This window comes from Neofelis nebulosa, chromosome 9 (genome assembly GCF_028018385.1).
Source record: "Neofelis nebulosa isolate mNeoNeb1 chromosome 9, mNeoNeb1.pri, whole genome shotgun sequence".
Classification (NCBI taxonomy): domain Eukaryota; kingdom Metazoa; phylum Chordata; class Mammalia; order Carnivora; family Felidae; genus Neofelis; species Neofelis nebulosa.
The window spans coordinates 79209297-79227277 of NC_080790.1; the positions used below are offsets into that span (position 1 = coordinate 79209297).

Below are 17981 nucleotides of genomic sequence, written 5' to 3' on the forward strand. Positions count from 1 at the left end.
TTAATATGATATGTCACATCAATTTTTATATGGAATCATCCTTGCATTACAGGAACAAATCTCACATTTAATGGTATATAATCCTTTTAATAGGCTGTTATATTTGTTTGCTAATGTTTTGTTGAAGATTTTTGCATCAGTGTTCATAAGGGTTATTGGCCTGTAGCTTCCTTGTAGTATTTTTGTCTGGCTTTGGTATGGGGAAATGCTGGCCGCATAGAATGAGTCTGGAAATACTCCTTCCTCTGCAGTTTTGGAAGTATTTAAAGAAGATTGGTGTTAATTCTTTAAATGTTTGGTAGAATTCTCCACTAAAGCTATTTGGTACTGAGCTTATATTTGTTGGAAGGTATGTGTTTACTGAATCAGTCTCCTTTCTAGTTATAGGTCTCCTCAGATTTTTTTATTTCTTCATGATTCAGTCTAGCTGATAGTGTGTTTCTAGGCTTCTATCCTTTTCTTCTAGGTTATCCAGTTTGTGTGTATAAATGATTATAGCAGTTTCTCCTAACCCCTTTTATTTCTGTAGCTTTACTTGTAATGTCTCCTTTTTCCTTTCTGATTCTGGTTATTTGAGTCTTCCCTCTTTTTTTTCTTAGTTAATCTAGCTGAACATTTTTCAGTTATGTTATTCTTTCTAAAAATCAACACTTTCATTGATTTTTTTTCTATTTTTTTTTGTAATCTATTTTACCTATTTCTGCTCTATATATTTTCCTTCCTTCTACTAACTTTGGATTTAGTTTGTTCTTTTTCTAGGCTATTGGTTTGAGATCTTTCTTCTTTTTTAATGTAAGTATTTAGCACAATAAATTTTTTCTCCCGGTACTGGTTTTATGGTATTTCGTATATTTTGTTATTTTGTGTTTTCATTTTCATGTATCTCAAGATATTTTCTAATCTCCCTTGTGATTTCTTCTTTGACCCATTGGCTGTTTAAGAGTGTGGTGTTTAATTTCCATCTGCTTTTAATTTTCTAATTTCGTGCCATTGTGATTAGAGAAGATAGTCTTTTATGATTTCCATTTTGAAAACTTTTTTTTCTGTTTATTTTTGAGAGAGAGAGACACAGTGCAAGTGGGGAAGGGGCAGAGAGAGGGGGATACACAGACTCTGAAGCAGGCTCCAGGCTCTGAGCTTGATGCAGGGCTCAAAGTCGTGAACCATGAGATCATGACCCGATCTGAAGTCGGACACACCGACTGAGCCACCCAGGTGCCCCATCGATTTTGAAAACTTGTAACACTTGTTTCATGGCCTAACATGTAGTCTGTCCCAGAGAATGTTTCATGTGCACATATGAAGAATATGTATCCTACTGTTGGCTAGTGGTATATTCTGTACACACCTATTAGATCCAGTCAGTCTATGGTATTGTTCAAGTACTCTGTTTCCTTATTGATCATCTGTCTGGTCGTTCTATCAATAGTGGAAAATGGGGATTGAAATCTCTTACTTTTATTATGTTGCTATCTATTTCTCTCTTCAATTCTGTCAATATTTGCTTCATGTATTTGAGAGCTCTGACACTGGTGCATATATATCTATAATTGTCATATCTTCCTGGTGGATTGACCCTTGTATCATTATATAATATCCTTCTTTGTCTCTTGTAACAATTTATGGCTCAAAGTAGTAATAATTTGCTGATTTTTTTTTCTGCTTGATCAAGTCTGCTTTTAAACTTCTCTAGAGATTTTTTCATTTCAGTTATTATATTCTTCAGATCCAGAATTTCTTTTTTATAGTTCTCTTTTTTATAGTTTCTATATTTTTGTTGATATTCTTACTTTGTTCATGCATCATTTTCCTGATCCTATGTAGTTGTCTGTGTTCTCTTCGAGCTCATTGAAATCTTTAGGATAGTTATTTTGAATTTTTTTGTCACGTTGTTCATAGATCTCCATTTCTTTTTTTTTTTTAATTTAATTTTTTTTAATTTACATCCAAATTAGTCAGCATATAGTGCAACAATAATTTCAGGAGTAGATTCCTTAATGCCCCTTACCCATTTAGCCCATTCACCCTCCCACAACCCCTCCAGTAACCTTCTGTTTGTTCTCCATATTTAAGAGTCTCTTATGTTTTGTCCCCTCCCTGTTTTTATATTATTGTTGTTTCCCTTCCCTTATGTTCCACAGATCTCCATTTCTTTAGGGAAGATTTCTGAAGACGTACTTTATTCCTTTGATTGGGCCACCTTTCTCTGTTTCTTTGTATGCCTTAGAATCTTTAGTGGAGATTTGAATATTCGAAAAAGGACACTTCTCCTGGTCTTTATAGACTAACTTCTTCTTCTTCTTCTTCTTCTTTTTTTTTTTAGACTAGCTTCTTATAGGAAATGACCATCACCAGTCATCTGGGTTAGAGATTCTGGGGATCTTTCAAACCTTTTCTGGGATATGTCTTCTCCAGGCTTGTATATGAAATTTCTGTCAAATAGGTTTGCCCCTTCCTTCTCAGAAGCCCATAATCTCTTTCTCCCCCTGGTGTCTGTTTTTGGTATTGCAGTGTCTCTGGTGCTGCAATAAGCCATGGATAGTCCTCTTTTTTCTTAAGCTACCCCTAACCTGTATCCAGAATATATCACCATTCCCATCAGTGTTCTGAGTCAGAAAAGATGGAAACCAGTCCCTTGGGAAGCCTCCCAAAACTCCAGAATATTGGATGCACGTTCCAATCCTCCTTCCCTCCCAAAAGGGGGAAGCCACAATTTACGAGTTGTCTCCCACTTGTGCTGCCCTATATCAGGGAAGCAGGGGGACTAGGAAGGCAAAATGCAACAACCTTTTTTATCCACTTTAATCCACCATTCTTTTTTAGCTTCGAGTTCATCTTGAGTGCTGTAAGTTCTTAACTGGTTTCCGGAATCCTCACAAAGGGAATTTGGTCCATATATTGATTAGTCAGTATTTCCTGATTGGGGGTTGGGGGTATGAATGGGAGCCCGGGGGTTCTTATTCCACCATCTTAATGACATCACTCCAATTCAGATTTTTTAATAAGAATTTTTTCTGTTATCTGGAGATAGGTTTGTTTGTGGATTGAGTCCTGTGGCTGTGCTGGGTTTAAACTGTACTCTTTCAATACCCTAAATCTAAAGGAAGTGATGCTTTCAGCAGTAAGAAAATGATAATTATGAAATGCCTTCCACTCTCTCTGTTGCTCCCTCTCTTTCTTCCTCATGCTCCCCTGCCTCTCTCCCTCTTCTCCTCTTTCTTTCTCTCCCCTTCCAGGCGTGTCTGATGCAGCAGAAGCTGGACTGGAAGTAGACTCCATCACACCACACTGGCTTCCCCTGGAGTCCCACAGCCTGTATTCATCAGCTCATAGAATGTTTGCCTTCTGTTCTTTGTGTCCCAAAACAATGAAGCCAGAAAGTTTAGGCCTGTTTAGGCTTATAAAAGGAGAGGAGATCAAAATAGCTAGAGTGAGCTGGTACAAGAATTACTGCACTGAGGCAAATATTTGGCTTATGTTTTGCTTCCCTTCCCTTTGCTTTGCTGTGTTCCCAGGGTTACTGCTGGGCATAGCATGTGAAATCTCTTTGAAGCTCACTTTTGGTCCTGCCAAATGTTGGGCCTAGGGAGAAAGGAATGAGTTCCAAATATGCCGAAAAAATTGAAAATAAAGCTATGTGTGTAAAACTTCTTTAAAGTCAGATAATCAAATTAGGTAGTAGGGAAGAGTGCCTATTGTAATTCACAGAGATGGTCATTTTTAACTCATGCAAGCCACCACAGTGGTCCTCTGATGGACCAGAGGGTGTGCCCATCATTGTGTCAACTGATATCTAACATCTGTCTGAGAGATGGTTCTCAGGAGAGGTTTTACTGAAAAGTATCTTCCCATGTTGTTTCCATTATGATCACTTTCTTTGTTTTGTTTTGTTTTTCTTTTTAGGTTAGATGCATACAAGCCAATGCGGTACTTGGAAAACAAGGCAGCTTTAAATGGGGCATTAGAACGGTTGAATTGGCCCATTTCACTGAAGGAGCTGTCAATGCTGGAAAATGAAATCCTAGCTGGGAAAATGTATATCCAACAGGCCATGGAACTCCAGGAGGCTGCCAAGAAGGAGAATTATGTGAACAAGAGAGGAGAGGTAGGTGCCATGGAGGTGTTGATATGTCCTTCCTCCCTCCTGTCCCAAGTCATTGCCATCCCTGCATTGGCCTTCCTACCCCCTCCCGCACCCCTCTCCACACCGATTTCTAAAAGAGTTAGAGCCAGCCCATTAAAGTGACAGGACTTCCTTTCAACAGAAAGGAAATGCCATTCGATTTTACTGTGGCCTTTTTTTTTTTTTTTAAACGAAACTAAACAGAAGTATAATGTAGTGATCAAAGGCCTGAACTTTGATTTGAGCCACAGCAGGGTCCAGCCTCAGATATGCTACCTAATCCCTATGTTATCTTGGCCAGGTACTCCATCTGAATCTTAGGTCTTTTAATCTGTAAAATAGGAATATTACTAGTATTTGTCTCACAGGGTTATTATGGGAGTAAAATGACTTCTTAAAGTACTTCATGTTGAAAGCCCCCCCCAAGTGTTAGTAATTATTACTAATAAAACAAACTTTTCAAAAAGAAAAAAATGATTTCTAATCCAACTGCCTTATTATTACCACTTTGGATCACTTACTTTTAGCTTTCTTTTCCTCCTTGAATAAATTTTTTATATAGAAGCAGTCATAAGCTCCATAATTATTTCATATTCTCCTCTTTTCTTTAATTATACGTGATACACAGCGTTATATTAGTTTCAAGTGTACAATATAGTGCTTTGACAATTTAGTATGTTATGCTATGCTCATCACAGTGTAGATACCCTCTGTCACCATACAACACTAGTACGGTACCATTGACTATATTCCCTATGCTGTACGTTTCATCCCCAGGACTTATTCATTCAGGCCTGTACCACTTCCTCCCCTTTACCCCTTTTGCCCATCCCCAACCCCCTTCTCTCTGGCAGCCATCAGTTTGTTCTCTGTATTTATGGCTCTGTTTCTTCTTCTTTTTGTTTGTTCATTTGTTTTGTTTTTTAGATTCCGCATATAAATGAAATCATATGGTATTTGCCTTTCTCTGTCTGACTTATTTCACTTAGCATGATACCCTCTAGGTCCATCCATGTTGTCACAGATGGCAAGATTTCATCCTTTTTATGGCTGAGTAATATTCCATTGTGTATGTGTGTGTATGCCACATCTTCTTTATCCATTCATCTATCAATGGACCCTTGGGTTGCTTCCACATCTTGGCTACTGTAAATAATGCTGCAATAAACATAGGGGTAAGGTATCTTTTTGAATGAGGATTTTCATTTTCTTTGGGTAAACACCCAGTGATGGAATTACTGGATCATATGGCAATTCTATTTTTTAATTTTTGAGGAACGTCCATACTATTTTCCACAGTAGCTGCATCAACTTACATTCCCACCAACAGTGCACAAGAGTTCCTTTTTCTCCACATCCTCACCAACACTTGTTATTTCTTGTCTTTTTGATACTAGCAATTCTCACTGGTGTGAGAGGATATCTCCTTGTGGTTTTGGTTTACATTTCCCTGATGATGAGTGATACTGAGAATCTTTTTATGTGTCTGTTGGCCATCTGTGTGTCTTCTTTGAAAAAATGTCATTTTCTGCTTTTAAGTTAGCATTTTCTCATATACTTTCTCTGTGTTTTGCGACTCTCAGATTGACTTTTTGTGACTACACAATATTTCATGGTGTGTATTATACCATGATTTATTTAATTCTTCACTGAATGTTAGACATTTGGGATATTTTTCAGTTTTCTCTTTCACACATCTTAATGGCTTCCATGGTGTATTTTTTTGTTAGGACAGATTCTTAGGAGTGGAATCCTTTGTTCAAAGGACATGAATATTTTGGGGCTCTAAATACTTGTTACCAATATAACACCCCCTTTCTGACTGTGCATGGGTATGTGTGGACCTGGAATAGATCATCTTAAATCTTACTGAATTCTATATACTTTTTTTATATTCACTATATATTCACTAACAGATATACCCCCAAAGAACTAACCCTTGAGATTCATCTTTTTTGGATTTAGTCTTTGCTAAGTGATACTGGCTTTGCTTGATTTAAAATTTAAAAAAAAAAATTTTTTTTTAATTAGAGAGAGACCATGAGTGTGGGAGAGGGGCAGAAGGAGAGAGAGAGAGAGAGAGAGAGAGAGAGAGAGAGAGAGAGAGAGAGAGAGAGAGAATCTTAAGCAGGGGCAGAAGGAGAGAGGTAATCAATGCAGGGCTTGATCCCGTGACCCTGGGATCATGACCTGAGCCAAATTCAGAAGTTAGATGCTCAACCAACTGAGCCACACAGGCTCCCCTGGCTTTCCTTGATTTTAAATTCTGCATTTGCTGCTCTGGATTCTTGGATTCTCTTTTGGTTTTGTTTGTTTTTCTTTATTTTTCCCCTACAAATCACACTTTCCCTCTCCATTGTAGAAAAGTGTCTTTGTGCAGAAAGCAAAAATTTTATCACAAAACATCTTATGCCTATTAATGTTATTCAAACAAAGTGACTTCCCCAAAGAATTATTTAGTATTCCCTTGGGAGGCACCATATGAGGCCTTCAAACATGTGGCTGTCTGTTGGCCCTCCTCACTGGATGCCCTGTGGGTACCCAAGGGTCAAGAAGACAAAGTGAATAATTAACTGTCCCTGAAAACCTGCTCTTGCTACATCCATTGTTAAAGTTTCTACTGAGAAGTTTTGAAAAGTCATACAGAATGATGTCTCCAAGCCATTTGATTATTAGTGATCTTAGAATAATTTCAGTGGAATTGTGGAAACAGAAACCAGTTTGCAGTGGGTGTAGTGGGTAGAAGTGAAGAAAAGTAAGTACAGGAAGTAAAGATTTTGTTTCAAGATCTTCATAAAGAAGGAAAGGAAGAAGAGATGGTGGGAACTTGAGGCATGAGCTAGAGTGAGAGAAGACAGTGCATGTAATGGTATCAGTGGGTCCACTGCTGCCCCCTTCTTGGTCGGGGGCTAAGGCTCTCCCTTTACCACCCTGCCCCCACATAGGGTGTGTAAAGTCCCCACTGTCTGTTCCAATGAGGTCCATGTGCTCAGGACAGTTTTCCACTGGTAATGAATGGGAGGAGGGGGTATCATACTTGGCATCTTCTCTTCAGAGTTCTTTGCACTCTTAGCATGGCCCTCGGCAATGGAATAGTTTGTATAGTGTTTTCTTATAATGATATTTCTCCTCACGATGTGTGATGTATTATGAGATGTTTTTATTCCATGTCTGCCATGCTCCACTGGTTTGACTTCATAATCCACTAACAGGTCTCAATCTCCTCTTGTGACAAACATTGGTTGGGACCAAAGCTCAAGATGGCAAGGGCTTGTGAGACCCCTAGGGGGAAAATTCACCACAGATGAAAGTCATCTTCACTGACTCATATATAAACATAGTCTGATCATAAATTCCTTCAGCAAAGGCCAAAGATTTTGATGAATGATTGTAAATTGGGGAGCAAGAAAGCATCTGTTTTTTTTTATTAAGGTCCCCTAGAGTTTATTGATAACATGTAGCAAAAGGTGACTAAAGTTTGTTAGGAATGGGCATCTAATCGGAAAGCCCACACACAGTCAGAAGGGGGTGGCCAGTGGATTTGGTCCATGCCACAGCATGCTATGGAGTCTGGATGTCTGTGACTCTCTGATCTGTAGTCACCCCACTGGTTCCTGAGTTTGGGGCAGCTTCGTGACTTTTCTTGTTGATCAAGATCAAATGTGGGAAGAAGTGGCTGTACATGTTAGTGTTAGGCTAGCCTGTACCTTGCTTTTTCTACTCAAGCTTTACCTGGTAGTCTTTTGCTGGCCTCAGGATCAGACCTGAGGGGAGAACCATCATCCCACCTGCTCTGCCCACCATGGTCACATTCTGCACATAACTAAAGAATTGCTTCCCCTATTTCCATAATCCGCTAGTTCTGTGGTGTCCCTAGAGACAGGTGCTTGGCTCACTGACCACATAATGAAAAGAAATCTGAAGGCTGAAAATTTAAATTCCCCTTGAAAACTACCTCTGCTCACTTCTTTTATTGCCATGATTGCAGATTTCACCATCATTGGCTAATCAGAGCTATGCTATGGTAGAAATCACCACTGGGCATCTGAATTATAATTAACCTTCCATAGTTCTCCCTGGGAGCCTGGTCTAGGCAGCCCAGCCATGGTATCCTACATTTCCTTACTACCTAAGCGTTGTTCTCCAGAGCAAATCCTGCAGAACCCAGGCCCAGAAAGACCCAACAGGCTCTCCATACTCATAACATTGACCCAAGCCTTGGAAAATCTGGAAGCAGAAAATCTTGTGAAGCTGTAAGCACCTGTAAGCAACCCTAAAAGAGGTCATGGAAACATAGCTACACAGCCGGCTACCCATGTTTATTTCTCCAAGTTGTGACTAGAAAGGAATCTGGAGTCTGTGGCCTTTAGGAATGGTGCAATGAGTGCCCCACTCCATGAGAAATCATCCAAGAGAAAGAGTGTAGGGAGGATACAGGTGAGGCTGGGTCAGGTGGAACTTGGAAAGTGAGAGAAGGAGAGAGACCATTTGGATTGGAAAACACTGTCAGGAAAACAGTGAGTTTGGCACTGTATAGGAGAATGTTGGTTGGAAAGACTTAGACATTTCTTTGAGTTGTATAAAATGGAGTCAGAATAGGGGCACCTGGATGCTTCAGTCAGGTGCATCTGACTCTGATTTTGGCTCAGATCATGATCTCAAGGATGGTGAGATCTAGCCCTGAATCGGGCTATGAGCTGTCAGAGCTGTGTCTGTCTGTCTGTCTGTCTGTCTGTCTGTCTGTCTCTCTCTCTCTCTCTCTCTCTCTCTCTCTCTCTCTCTCTGCCCCTCTTCTACTCATGCTCTCTCTGTCTCTCAAAATAAATAAATAAACATTTTTAAAAAATAAAATAAAGGGTCCCTGGGTGGCTCAGTCAGTTAAGCATCTGACTCTTGGTTTCCACTCAGGTCATTATCTCACGTTTTGTGAGTTCTTGCCCATATCGGGCTCTGTGCTGACAGCGTGGAGCCTACTTCAGATTTTCTCTCTCTCTCCTCTCTCTGCCCCTCCCATGCTCTCTCTCTCTCTCTTTCTCAAAATAAATAAATTTTAAAATAAATAAAATAAAAAATAAAGGGAGGAAGGAGGCATCCCACCAGAATCCTTTACAACTAGTCAACCTTCCTCATTCCACTAGAAAAACTTGAGCCCGTTCTGCTGATACTCGAGTATGGTAGGAAGACTTTCTAGCAATTGTGAATTGCTTTTCAGCAGCACATAAGATTCCCTCGTGTCTGGGCAGAGTATTAACAAGTCTGGGCTGTGCATCAGTGATGTTGCCATCACAGGAAAAATGACCCCTGCACATTCAAGCCAGCACCTTGGAGATAGTTAACTTCTGGGAAAGGGACCCCATATGGGCCCTTGAGGAATGATGGTAGGTGTGGCCAGGTGGGGCTGAAGTCTCAGAGAGAGAGGCGCTCCAACGGGACAGGTGGGGGTGCCGAAGGGAGAGTGCTGCCAGCCTCGTGATCGTCCCACAGTCAGCTGAGGTCTTAAGGAGAGAATCCTGATAGGGAATACCAGTCCCTGGAAGGAATTGAAAGAAGGGAAGAAAAACTCCCACCAACTCTAAATATTATCTAAAAAGTTTCCTGTCTAGTATCCTGATGTTTTGGAGTGGGAAGGTGACTATCAGCTCTGGGGATCCCTGAGGTGACAAAAATCACAGCCAGAATGTCTCTTCATCCTAAAGCTGAATAAAACCCTCTTTGCTGGAGCTTTTAGCTGGGCAGACCTCAGCATTGTCCTGTACTAGGTTTTTTTCACAAGCACAAATCCTACCCTCAGCAGGTTTAAGTATGGTCATTGACCTCCCTGTCTGGAGTAGAACTGAGTGTGGAGGGCTTATCAATAGGGGCCAAGCAGGAAACAGGATCCCATTCAGTCAGTTCAAGTGAAGAAATGGAGGGACTGTTTGTAGAGGTGGATGTAGGTCTAGGGCGGCCAAAGGGATTGAGGGCCCCCAGCAACCAGCAATAGCAGGAAGTTGTCGTTACCCCTAGACCTGAAGGGGTGGAAGGAAATGGTACTCCTGGAGCCCTGTAAGAGCTAAATCCACTAGCAGGAGTGGGAGATAGTTCTAGAGAGACAGGGCAGGGAAGGAGTATGGAACCGACACCCCAGTCTTTTCTCCTCCTGCTGCTCTCTGACCTCTGGCCTGCCATTGGCTCCCCCTGTCCAGAAGCTGGCCAGCAAGGTAAATACATAAGGTGGTGTCATCCATGGGGTCACCCTCTTGAGGTATGGAGCAGGGCAGGGCAGAATGGATTTGGGGGCAGGTAGGTGGAGTAACCACAACAGAGGTCTTGAAAAGTTTTCTTCAAGACCCAGCATTTATTTTTATACTGTAGCCTTGTGTGAGATATATATTTGTATACAGCAGATAGCTGGTTGTGGTCCACACTCCAGGCAGTGACACAAAAGTAGCTCCAGTGTGTGGCATTTGTTCATGGGGTACCAACATATGGATAACTGAATCAGTAACATCTGAGTTACAGATTAGAAGGCTGTGGTAATTTTCAGATTTAACTATTTAAAACACTTCAGATTTTTCTCTTTGATTTTTTCCTAAAGGCGTAGTGAAGAAATATTCCCTGAGAAGATGTTACAAGTTTGGTCTTCAAGCTAGGAAAATAATTTTATGCAGCATCTAATGCATATATATCAGTTCCTTTGCCACTACCAAAAAAAAAGAAGGGGGAGGGGGAAGAGGAGGAGGAGAAAGAGAAGAAAAAAAGAAAAATTTTTTTTCCCCACAAAAGCCCTTTGAGTTGCTATTGATTAACGTTAATTGGAGATTTTACTTTCAGAGTGGTTGACTCCATGGCCCAGTGCTGCACGCACGGTATTGGGGAGCAGAGGACTGTTTTGTGGTTCAGGGCTTCATCCTGCAGTTGGTTTCCTGTGTTTCCTAAGGAGCCACTCACATTGCACCAGAACCACAAACTGGGAGGAGAGTAAGGCCAGACAGCTCAGCCACTCAGCAGCCATCTGCTCAGGAAGCAGCCCCCAGGAGAGGGAAGTGAAAACTGCAGGGAAGTTCTGGGGATGTGTGTTTCACATGCTGTGTTTTCTAAAGTTACACCATTCCCTGAGGAAGAATGGAACACCACCTCCAGAAAAGCACTCTCCGTCCCCTCCTTTGGATTTTAAAGCAAGGATAGGTGTCCAAGACTCCTCACAGGAGATAATGATTCTCTCTTCATGTCCACCTGGCCACAGCATTCCCTTTAAGCCTTGGATTCGGGTGCGATATCCTTAGTGTCCCTGTGGGCCCCAGTGCTGACCTGCTGTGCTTCTGAGAGGTCTTGCAAGAGGACTTTGCCCAGGGCTGAGGCAGGACGTTCCCCTTAGAGCTTTACTCTTTGGCAAGATAAGTTTGCCTCCTGTTAAAATGCAAATGCCATGGGGTGCCTGGGTGGCTCAGTCGGTTAAGCATCCGACTTCAGCTCAGGTTGTGATCTCGTGGTCCATGAGTTTGAGCCCCAAGTCCATGAGTTCGAGCCCCAAGTTGGGCTCTGTACTGACAGCTCAGAGCCTGGAGCCTCTTTCAGATTCTGTGTCTCCCTCTCTCTGACCCTCCCCCACTCATGCTCTGTCTCTCTCTGTCTCAAAAATAAATAAAGGTTAAAAAATTTTTTTTAATAAAAAAAAATAAAATGCAAATGCCTTGGGAAAGGAAGCATACAAAGACTTCTGACTCATTTACTTGGGTGGTCACTTGGTGGCGGAGAGGTGCTGGGCAGGAGTGGGCCCACTCCTGATTTACATTTTCCTATAAGGTCTTTTCGTTCTTTTTGCAGAACCCATTTTTAAAAGAGAGGCAGACCCTAGATATTCTCAGGGTGGAGGAAACCCCTCTAAATCTAAATGAGGAGAGAGATAGTGAAGGTCAGCAGATGCTCCAGGCTGGCCCCATCCTTCTCACCAAGGTTTTAAAGAGAGTTGAATAATTTACAGAGACCAGTTTGCAAATGTTCTGGTCTTATATTTGGGTATCCTGGTGAGAGGAAAGGTCAAAACATACATGATACTACAAGTATTATCTTGATTATAGCAGTCACAGACTTTAGTTGGTTTTTAAGACAAAACATGGACAGAGAAGCATGTTGGAGCTGCTGGGTGGCAGCAGTTCAATGATTTAGGGCAGAAAAAAATATTTAGTAGTCGTTTCATAACAAGATTTGGAGCCAAAGATTAGTTCTAGTTAAGTTGTAGAAATGCATCCTATATGCAGTGTGGAAGCACATTGCTAAATGGGAAATTTTAAAGCATCAAACGTTTACTAACTTCACTGTCCCCACCAATGAAAACCTGAGCATGTGACCTTGAAATTAAGTCATAAATGAAAGGAGGGTGGCACCATTTTGGATCCTGCTCTACGTCACCTGGTAATCAAATCTGGTAAGGAAATGAATTGGATTCTCTGAATTTTGGAAACAAGGAAAAATCAAATTACCCAGTGGACAGCATCCTTACTGCCAGGATCATTGCCTGACTTCCCCACTGAGATTGACACACAGCTATTCTCATGCACCTAAGCCTAGAGATATGTTGCCTTATCTATTTAGTGCTACCATTTTTGTTCCTACTCTCCACCCCTTCTGACTTTCATCCTCCATAGATTTCTTTTTAAAACTCAGACAAGTTTGTATTTTGTGTGTGGATAGCTGAAGGCATGCCAGGAAAAGAACAGCACTGGGCATGTTCTTTGGTATAGGCTGTACAGTGTTTCTAAAGTCTTTGGCAAGATTCAAAAATTGTGGCACATGGCCTTTCTGGAAAGGTGCTGTCAACATTGTGGCTGAAGGAATGCTGTGTGTAGCTGTCCTTACTGCTACCCTTCCATCCCAGCAAACCAATGCTCTATTTCTGTGGAATGAACCATTGTACTAAAGCTGGCCCTGTAGATTTGTTTCCTGTGGCTACTCTACTTAATCTGTGATGTAGCGGAATTGATTGTGCAGTGGTGTGGGTGAATCATTGAGTGTAGAGTGAATAGTTCTTCCATAAAGCTCCATGTTGTGGAAACAACCAGAAATGAATTGTTGCCAATAGTAGTAACAGTTGGAAACAAAAGAAGAGTAAACATGTTGCGTGTACAAAGTTCTTTGGTACTGGAATGGTCCTTTCAGGTGAATCCACAGGTGTATGAGTGATTTGAAGGTAGGCAATACTTTTCAGTCATTTAGAAAGGCATTTTCTTAGGTGGCGTTTTCTATTCGTAAAAAAATGAACATCATAGTGCTCTGTGTCGCTACTGTTCAGTGTTGCTCGTGCAGGGAAGGTCTTTACAGAGTGAACGGTGGTTCTATATCAGATGAATTGGGAAGTAAGCGACAGCTATAGAGAAAAAAGATCTCTCTGATGATTTCAGGCAATTGACTTCGTAGATTTGTACCTGTGAAAATATAGAAAGCATTTTCATCAGTTAGCTTCTGGCTAGGATGTTGAGAGAATCGATATTTGGAATCTAGAGATGAAGGGGGCTAGTTAAATAAATGCGATTATACTCATTTAGAATTTTTTAAGGGAACTTTAAATGTATCTAGGCATAGATTCTAGTAAGTGGCTTATCTGTTATATTGTTGAAATCTGAAGGGGGGAATTGCCTTTCTGGGATCAATGTGGACATCTTTTTGGAAATCAAGGTAATATCCATCTGGAGGTGAAAAGGCTATCTGGTGACCTCCATAGTTGCCTGGTCTGCGATGTGGACACTGGCAGCATGAAAGAAGGTGGCTTTGTAAGTTAAACTTTATATAGAGATGAGGTTTTTAAGCAACAGGTGATTTTACTTGGTATGTTCAAGATTCCCAAGATTCTAAATTCTATTAGGGGTGAGAATACTTTACATGGAGTCTTCCGTCGAGGAACTGATTGTAGGAAACTGTGGGGTGTGTGTCTCTTTGGAGTGTTATGATGGAACACTGAGTTACTCATGTTCACGGCTCTGGTTGTTGCGTTTCCCTTATATTGTGAAAACTGCAAACAAAGATATCATGCTAGTATCCTGTCTTTGTATACACACAGCCCGACAGTTTCTCTAGTAGTATAGAAAAAGTAATACCTAGGTTCTTCTGGGAAGAAATATGGAATTAGAAGATGTTAGAGATCATTTAGTTTGTACCATCTCTTTGCTTATGCAGAAATTGAAGCCCAGAAAGGTTAAAAGATTGCCCAAAGTCACACAGCCAGCTGGGCAGCAGTTGGTCATATTTCTCCTGTCTCCTGGTCCAGTCTCTGCCCTTTGAGGCCATTTCAGATTGTAGTAGGTCATTCTGAAGGACAGCTTAGGTTTCTCCTCTGGGTGAAAGCCCAGGAACAAACAGGTAACATTCACCTCTTTGACATAATAACTGCATCTGTAAAAATAGAAATTCCATGAGAATGAAGGGACTCCAGCAAAATCTTGTGAAAACAGAGCATCATAAACAGAAGGGTAGTATTCAGCTTACATTTCTGTCCATGGCTGCATAGGCCACAAGCAGCACAGGTGTGAAAGCTTGTTACGTATCCCACAATTCTGGGGCACCTGGGTGGCTCAGTCAGTTAAGTGTCCTTCTTTTGCTCAGGTCAGGATCTTATGTGGGTTTGAGCCCTGCATCAGGCTCTGTACTGATAGCTCAGAGCCTGGAGCCTGCTTCAGATTCTGTCTCCCTCTCTCTCTCTGCCCCATCCCCGCTTGTGCTCTCTCTCAAAAATAAATATTTAAATTAAATAAACATTAATTAGTTAATTAATTTAATAAACATTTAAATTAATAAACATTTAAAAATTACATATACATATATTTATATTTATATATCCATCCCACAGTTCTTTCAAGAGACCTTAAGCCTTTATTTAGTTCATTATTTCTTCTTTTCTGAGGCCCCTGCCCTACATTTTCATCTCCCCAGAAATAAACCATACTCCCACTTCTTTTGATGAACCTGAAAAGCATCTCCAAACAGATCCAAATGATAGACGGCTGCAACAGAACCCAGTTACATAGGGCACCAGGGAAATGAGCCCAAATTATACTGAACATGAATTGCAACCCAAGACAAATTATGTTCACTAGGTGTATTTCAATTGTTACAGTCAATGTTTCATAAATTAGAGTCTTCCTTAACAGAAGACCTGTATATGAATGTTGAATACTTTATGTATAATATAGCTATAGCATTGTAAAAAAAATGACACCAAAAAGCATGTGGAAGCACCTTATATTGGCTTTGTATCATGAAGGGCATTTTGATGGCCTGCAAAAAGAAGCTGGAGAGTGATGTCACGGGCACTCTGATTAGGATGGAGGACCTAGGATGGAGGACCCAAGAATTAATAAGTTAATGGTCAGGAAATTTAAAAATGAAAAAAAAAATCTAAGGAAAAAAGTCCCCAGTTTCCACAATGTGGTGATTTGAAGAAAAAGACCTATTTGGTCTATGTTTTGATTTAAGAGTAGATTCAGAAGGTTCTGTGCTCATTCACTCATTCACCCCCACTGCATGCAAAATACCGTGAATAGTTACATAGAGCAAACCAAAAGTAAACAGCTATCTATTTTTACCCTTAAAAAAAACCCCACAGGTTTATGGAAATATGATTTTCACACTGTAAAGTTTACCTATTTCAATTAAGTGATTTTTAGTAAAACTGACAGCTGTCAACTACCACCACCAAAATCCAGTTTCAGAACACATCCATCACCCCAGAAAGATACCTCATGCCCATTTGCACTCAGTCTCTGTTTGCAGCCCCAACCCCAGGTAACCACGCGTCAATTTCTGTCTCTATATATTTGCCTTTTCTGTACGTTTTATATATAAGTGGCTCAATAATATTTCATTGTATGGATATGTGACATTTTGTTTATCCATTTCCCCTGTTAATCAACATTTGCATTATTTACACTTTTTCATTATTGTGCATAATGCTGATACAAATACATAAAAGTCTTTGTGTGATAAAAGTTTTCATTTCTCTTGGCTAGATATCTAATAGTGGTATATCTGGGGTATATAATAAATTTATGTTTAATTTTTAAAGAAGTTGCAAAAATTTTCCCCAAAGTGTTAAAAATCAATTGACCACGAATGTAATGATTTGTTTCTGGACTCTCAATACTGTTCCCTTGGCCATAGGACTATCTTCATGTCAATACTGCACTTTCTTGATTACGCTTTCTGATAATAAGTTTGGAATCAAGAAGTGTACGTCCTACAGGTTTGTTCTTTTTTCCAAATCGTTTTGGTGCTTTTAGTTTCAGTATCTCAATTTCTGCAAGAAAACCCAGAAAACAAAAAACTTACTGAGATTTTGATGTGAGTTATATTGGATCTAGAGATCAGTTTGGGAAAAATAGCTGTCTTAACTATATCAAATTTTCCAATCCATAAACATGATATGTCACTCCAATTGTTAGATCTTTCATTTCTCTCAGCAATCTTTTCTAGTTTTCATTGTATAGTTCTTTCACTTATTTTGATGTTTATTCCTAAATATCTGTTCTTTTTGATACTGTTATAAATGAAACTCTCTTTTTTTTTAATTTTTTTAATGTTTAATTTTTGGAGAGAGACAGTGTGAGCAGGGGAGGGGCAGAGAGAGAGGGAGACACAGAATCTAAAGCAGACTCCAGGCTCTGAGCTGGCAGTACAAGAGCCTGTCACAAGGGCTCAAATTCATGAACTGCAAGATCATGACCTGAGCTGAATTTGGACGTTTGACTGAGGCACTCAGGTGCCCCTTGGTTTTCTTTTCTTTTCTTTTCTTTTCTTTTCTTTTCTTTTCTTTTCTTTTCTTTTCTTTTCTCTTCTCTTTTCTTGTCTCGTCTCGTCTTGTTTTGTCTTGAGAGAGACAGAGCACAAGTGGGGGAGGGACAGAGAGAGAGGGAGACATAGAATCAGAAGCACACTCCGGGCTCTGAACTGTCAGCATAACAGCACAATGCAGGGCTCCAACTCACAGATCACATGATCATGACCTGCGCAGAAGTCACACACTTAGCCAACTGAGCCACCCAAGGGCCCCTTGGAATTCTTTTCTTAGCTTTATTTTAAGATATTCATAGCTGGTACATGGAAATACAGTTGGTTTGTTTTTGTAGATCTGTCTTGTATCATGACATCCTGCTGAGCTTGTTAATTAATTCTGGTAGTAGCTGGGTGGTAGTAGGCTGGGTGGTTTGCCATGTAGAAGATCATAGCATTCATGAATAAAGACAGTTTTATTTATTCCTTTCCAACCTGGATGCCTTTATTCTTTCCTTGCCCTGGTTGTACGCGCCAGAAGCTCAAGTACAATGTGTAGGAGGGGCAGAGTGCCTTGCCTTGTTTCTGATCTTAAGGGTTTTCATCATTAAGGATAATGTTTGCTGTAGGCTTTTCATAGATGATTTTCACTGAGTTGAGAAAGTTCCCTTCTGTTCCTAGTTTGTTAGGAGTCTTCATCATGAAAGGTGTTGGGTTTTGTCAACTACTCTTTCTCCATACGTTTAATAATATGGCTTTATCCTTTATTCTATTAATATGGTGTATCACATTAATTGATTTGTGGAAGTTAAAACAGGTTTACATTCCTAGGATGCTTGGTAATCATGTACAGTCCTTTTTGTACGTTGCTGGATTTATTTGCGAATAGTTTCTTACAGATTTTTTACATCTATATTCAAGAGGAGTATGTAGGTTCATAGTTTCCTTTTCTATGGTAGCTTTGGTTTGGGATTGGGGTGATACTTGGCCTTCCCTCTTGTAATATAAATGATCTTCCCAGTAATTTCTGATTTCCTAGGGTTCCTCTTTCCAGTCCTCCAGCCAGAACCTAAAGTTTTATGTTCTCAGCTCAGCTGCATGCCTCCACTTACTTACA

General features: G+C 40.4%; 1 protein-coding gene across 9 annotated transcripts in view; it reads left to right on the top strand.

The window, feature by feature from the left end:
* The window catches only part of VWA3B (von Willebrand factor A domain containing 3B), a 217789-nt gene that overhangs the window by 170226 nt on the left and 29582 nt on the right, over nucleotides 1-17981 (top strand). For all 9 annotated transcript variants that reach the window (XR_009248713.1, XR_009248714.1, XR_009248712.1 and 6 more), the window contains one exon: nucleotides 3904-4105. Coding sequence is in view for 2 of the 9 variants with exons in the window: in XM_058684344.1 (XP_058540327.1) it covers nucleotides 3904-4105 (202 nt within the window). In the remaining 7 variants the exon portion in view is untranslated. The remainder of the gene's footprint in view (nucleotides 1-3903; nucleotides 4106-17981) is intronic.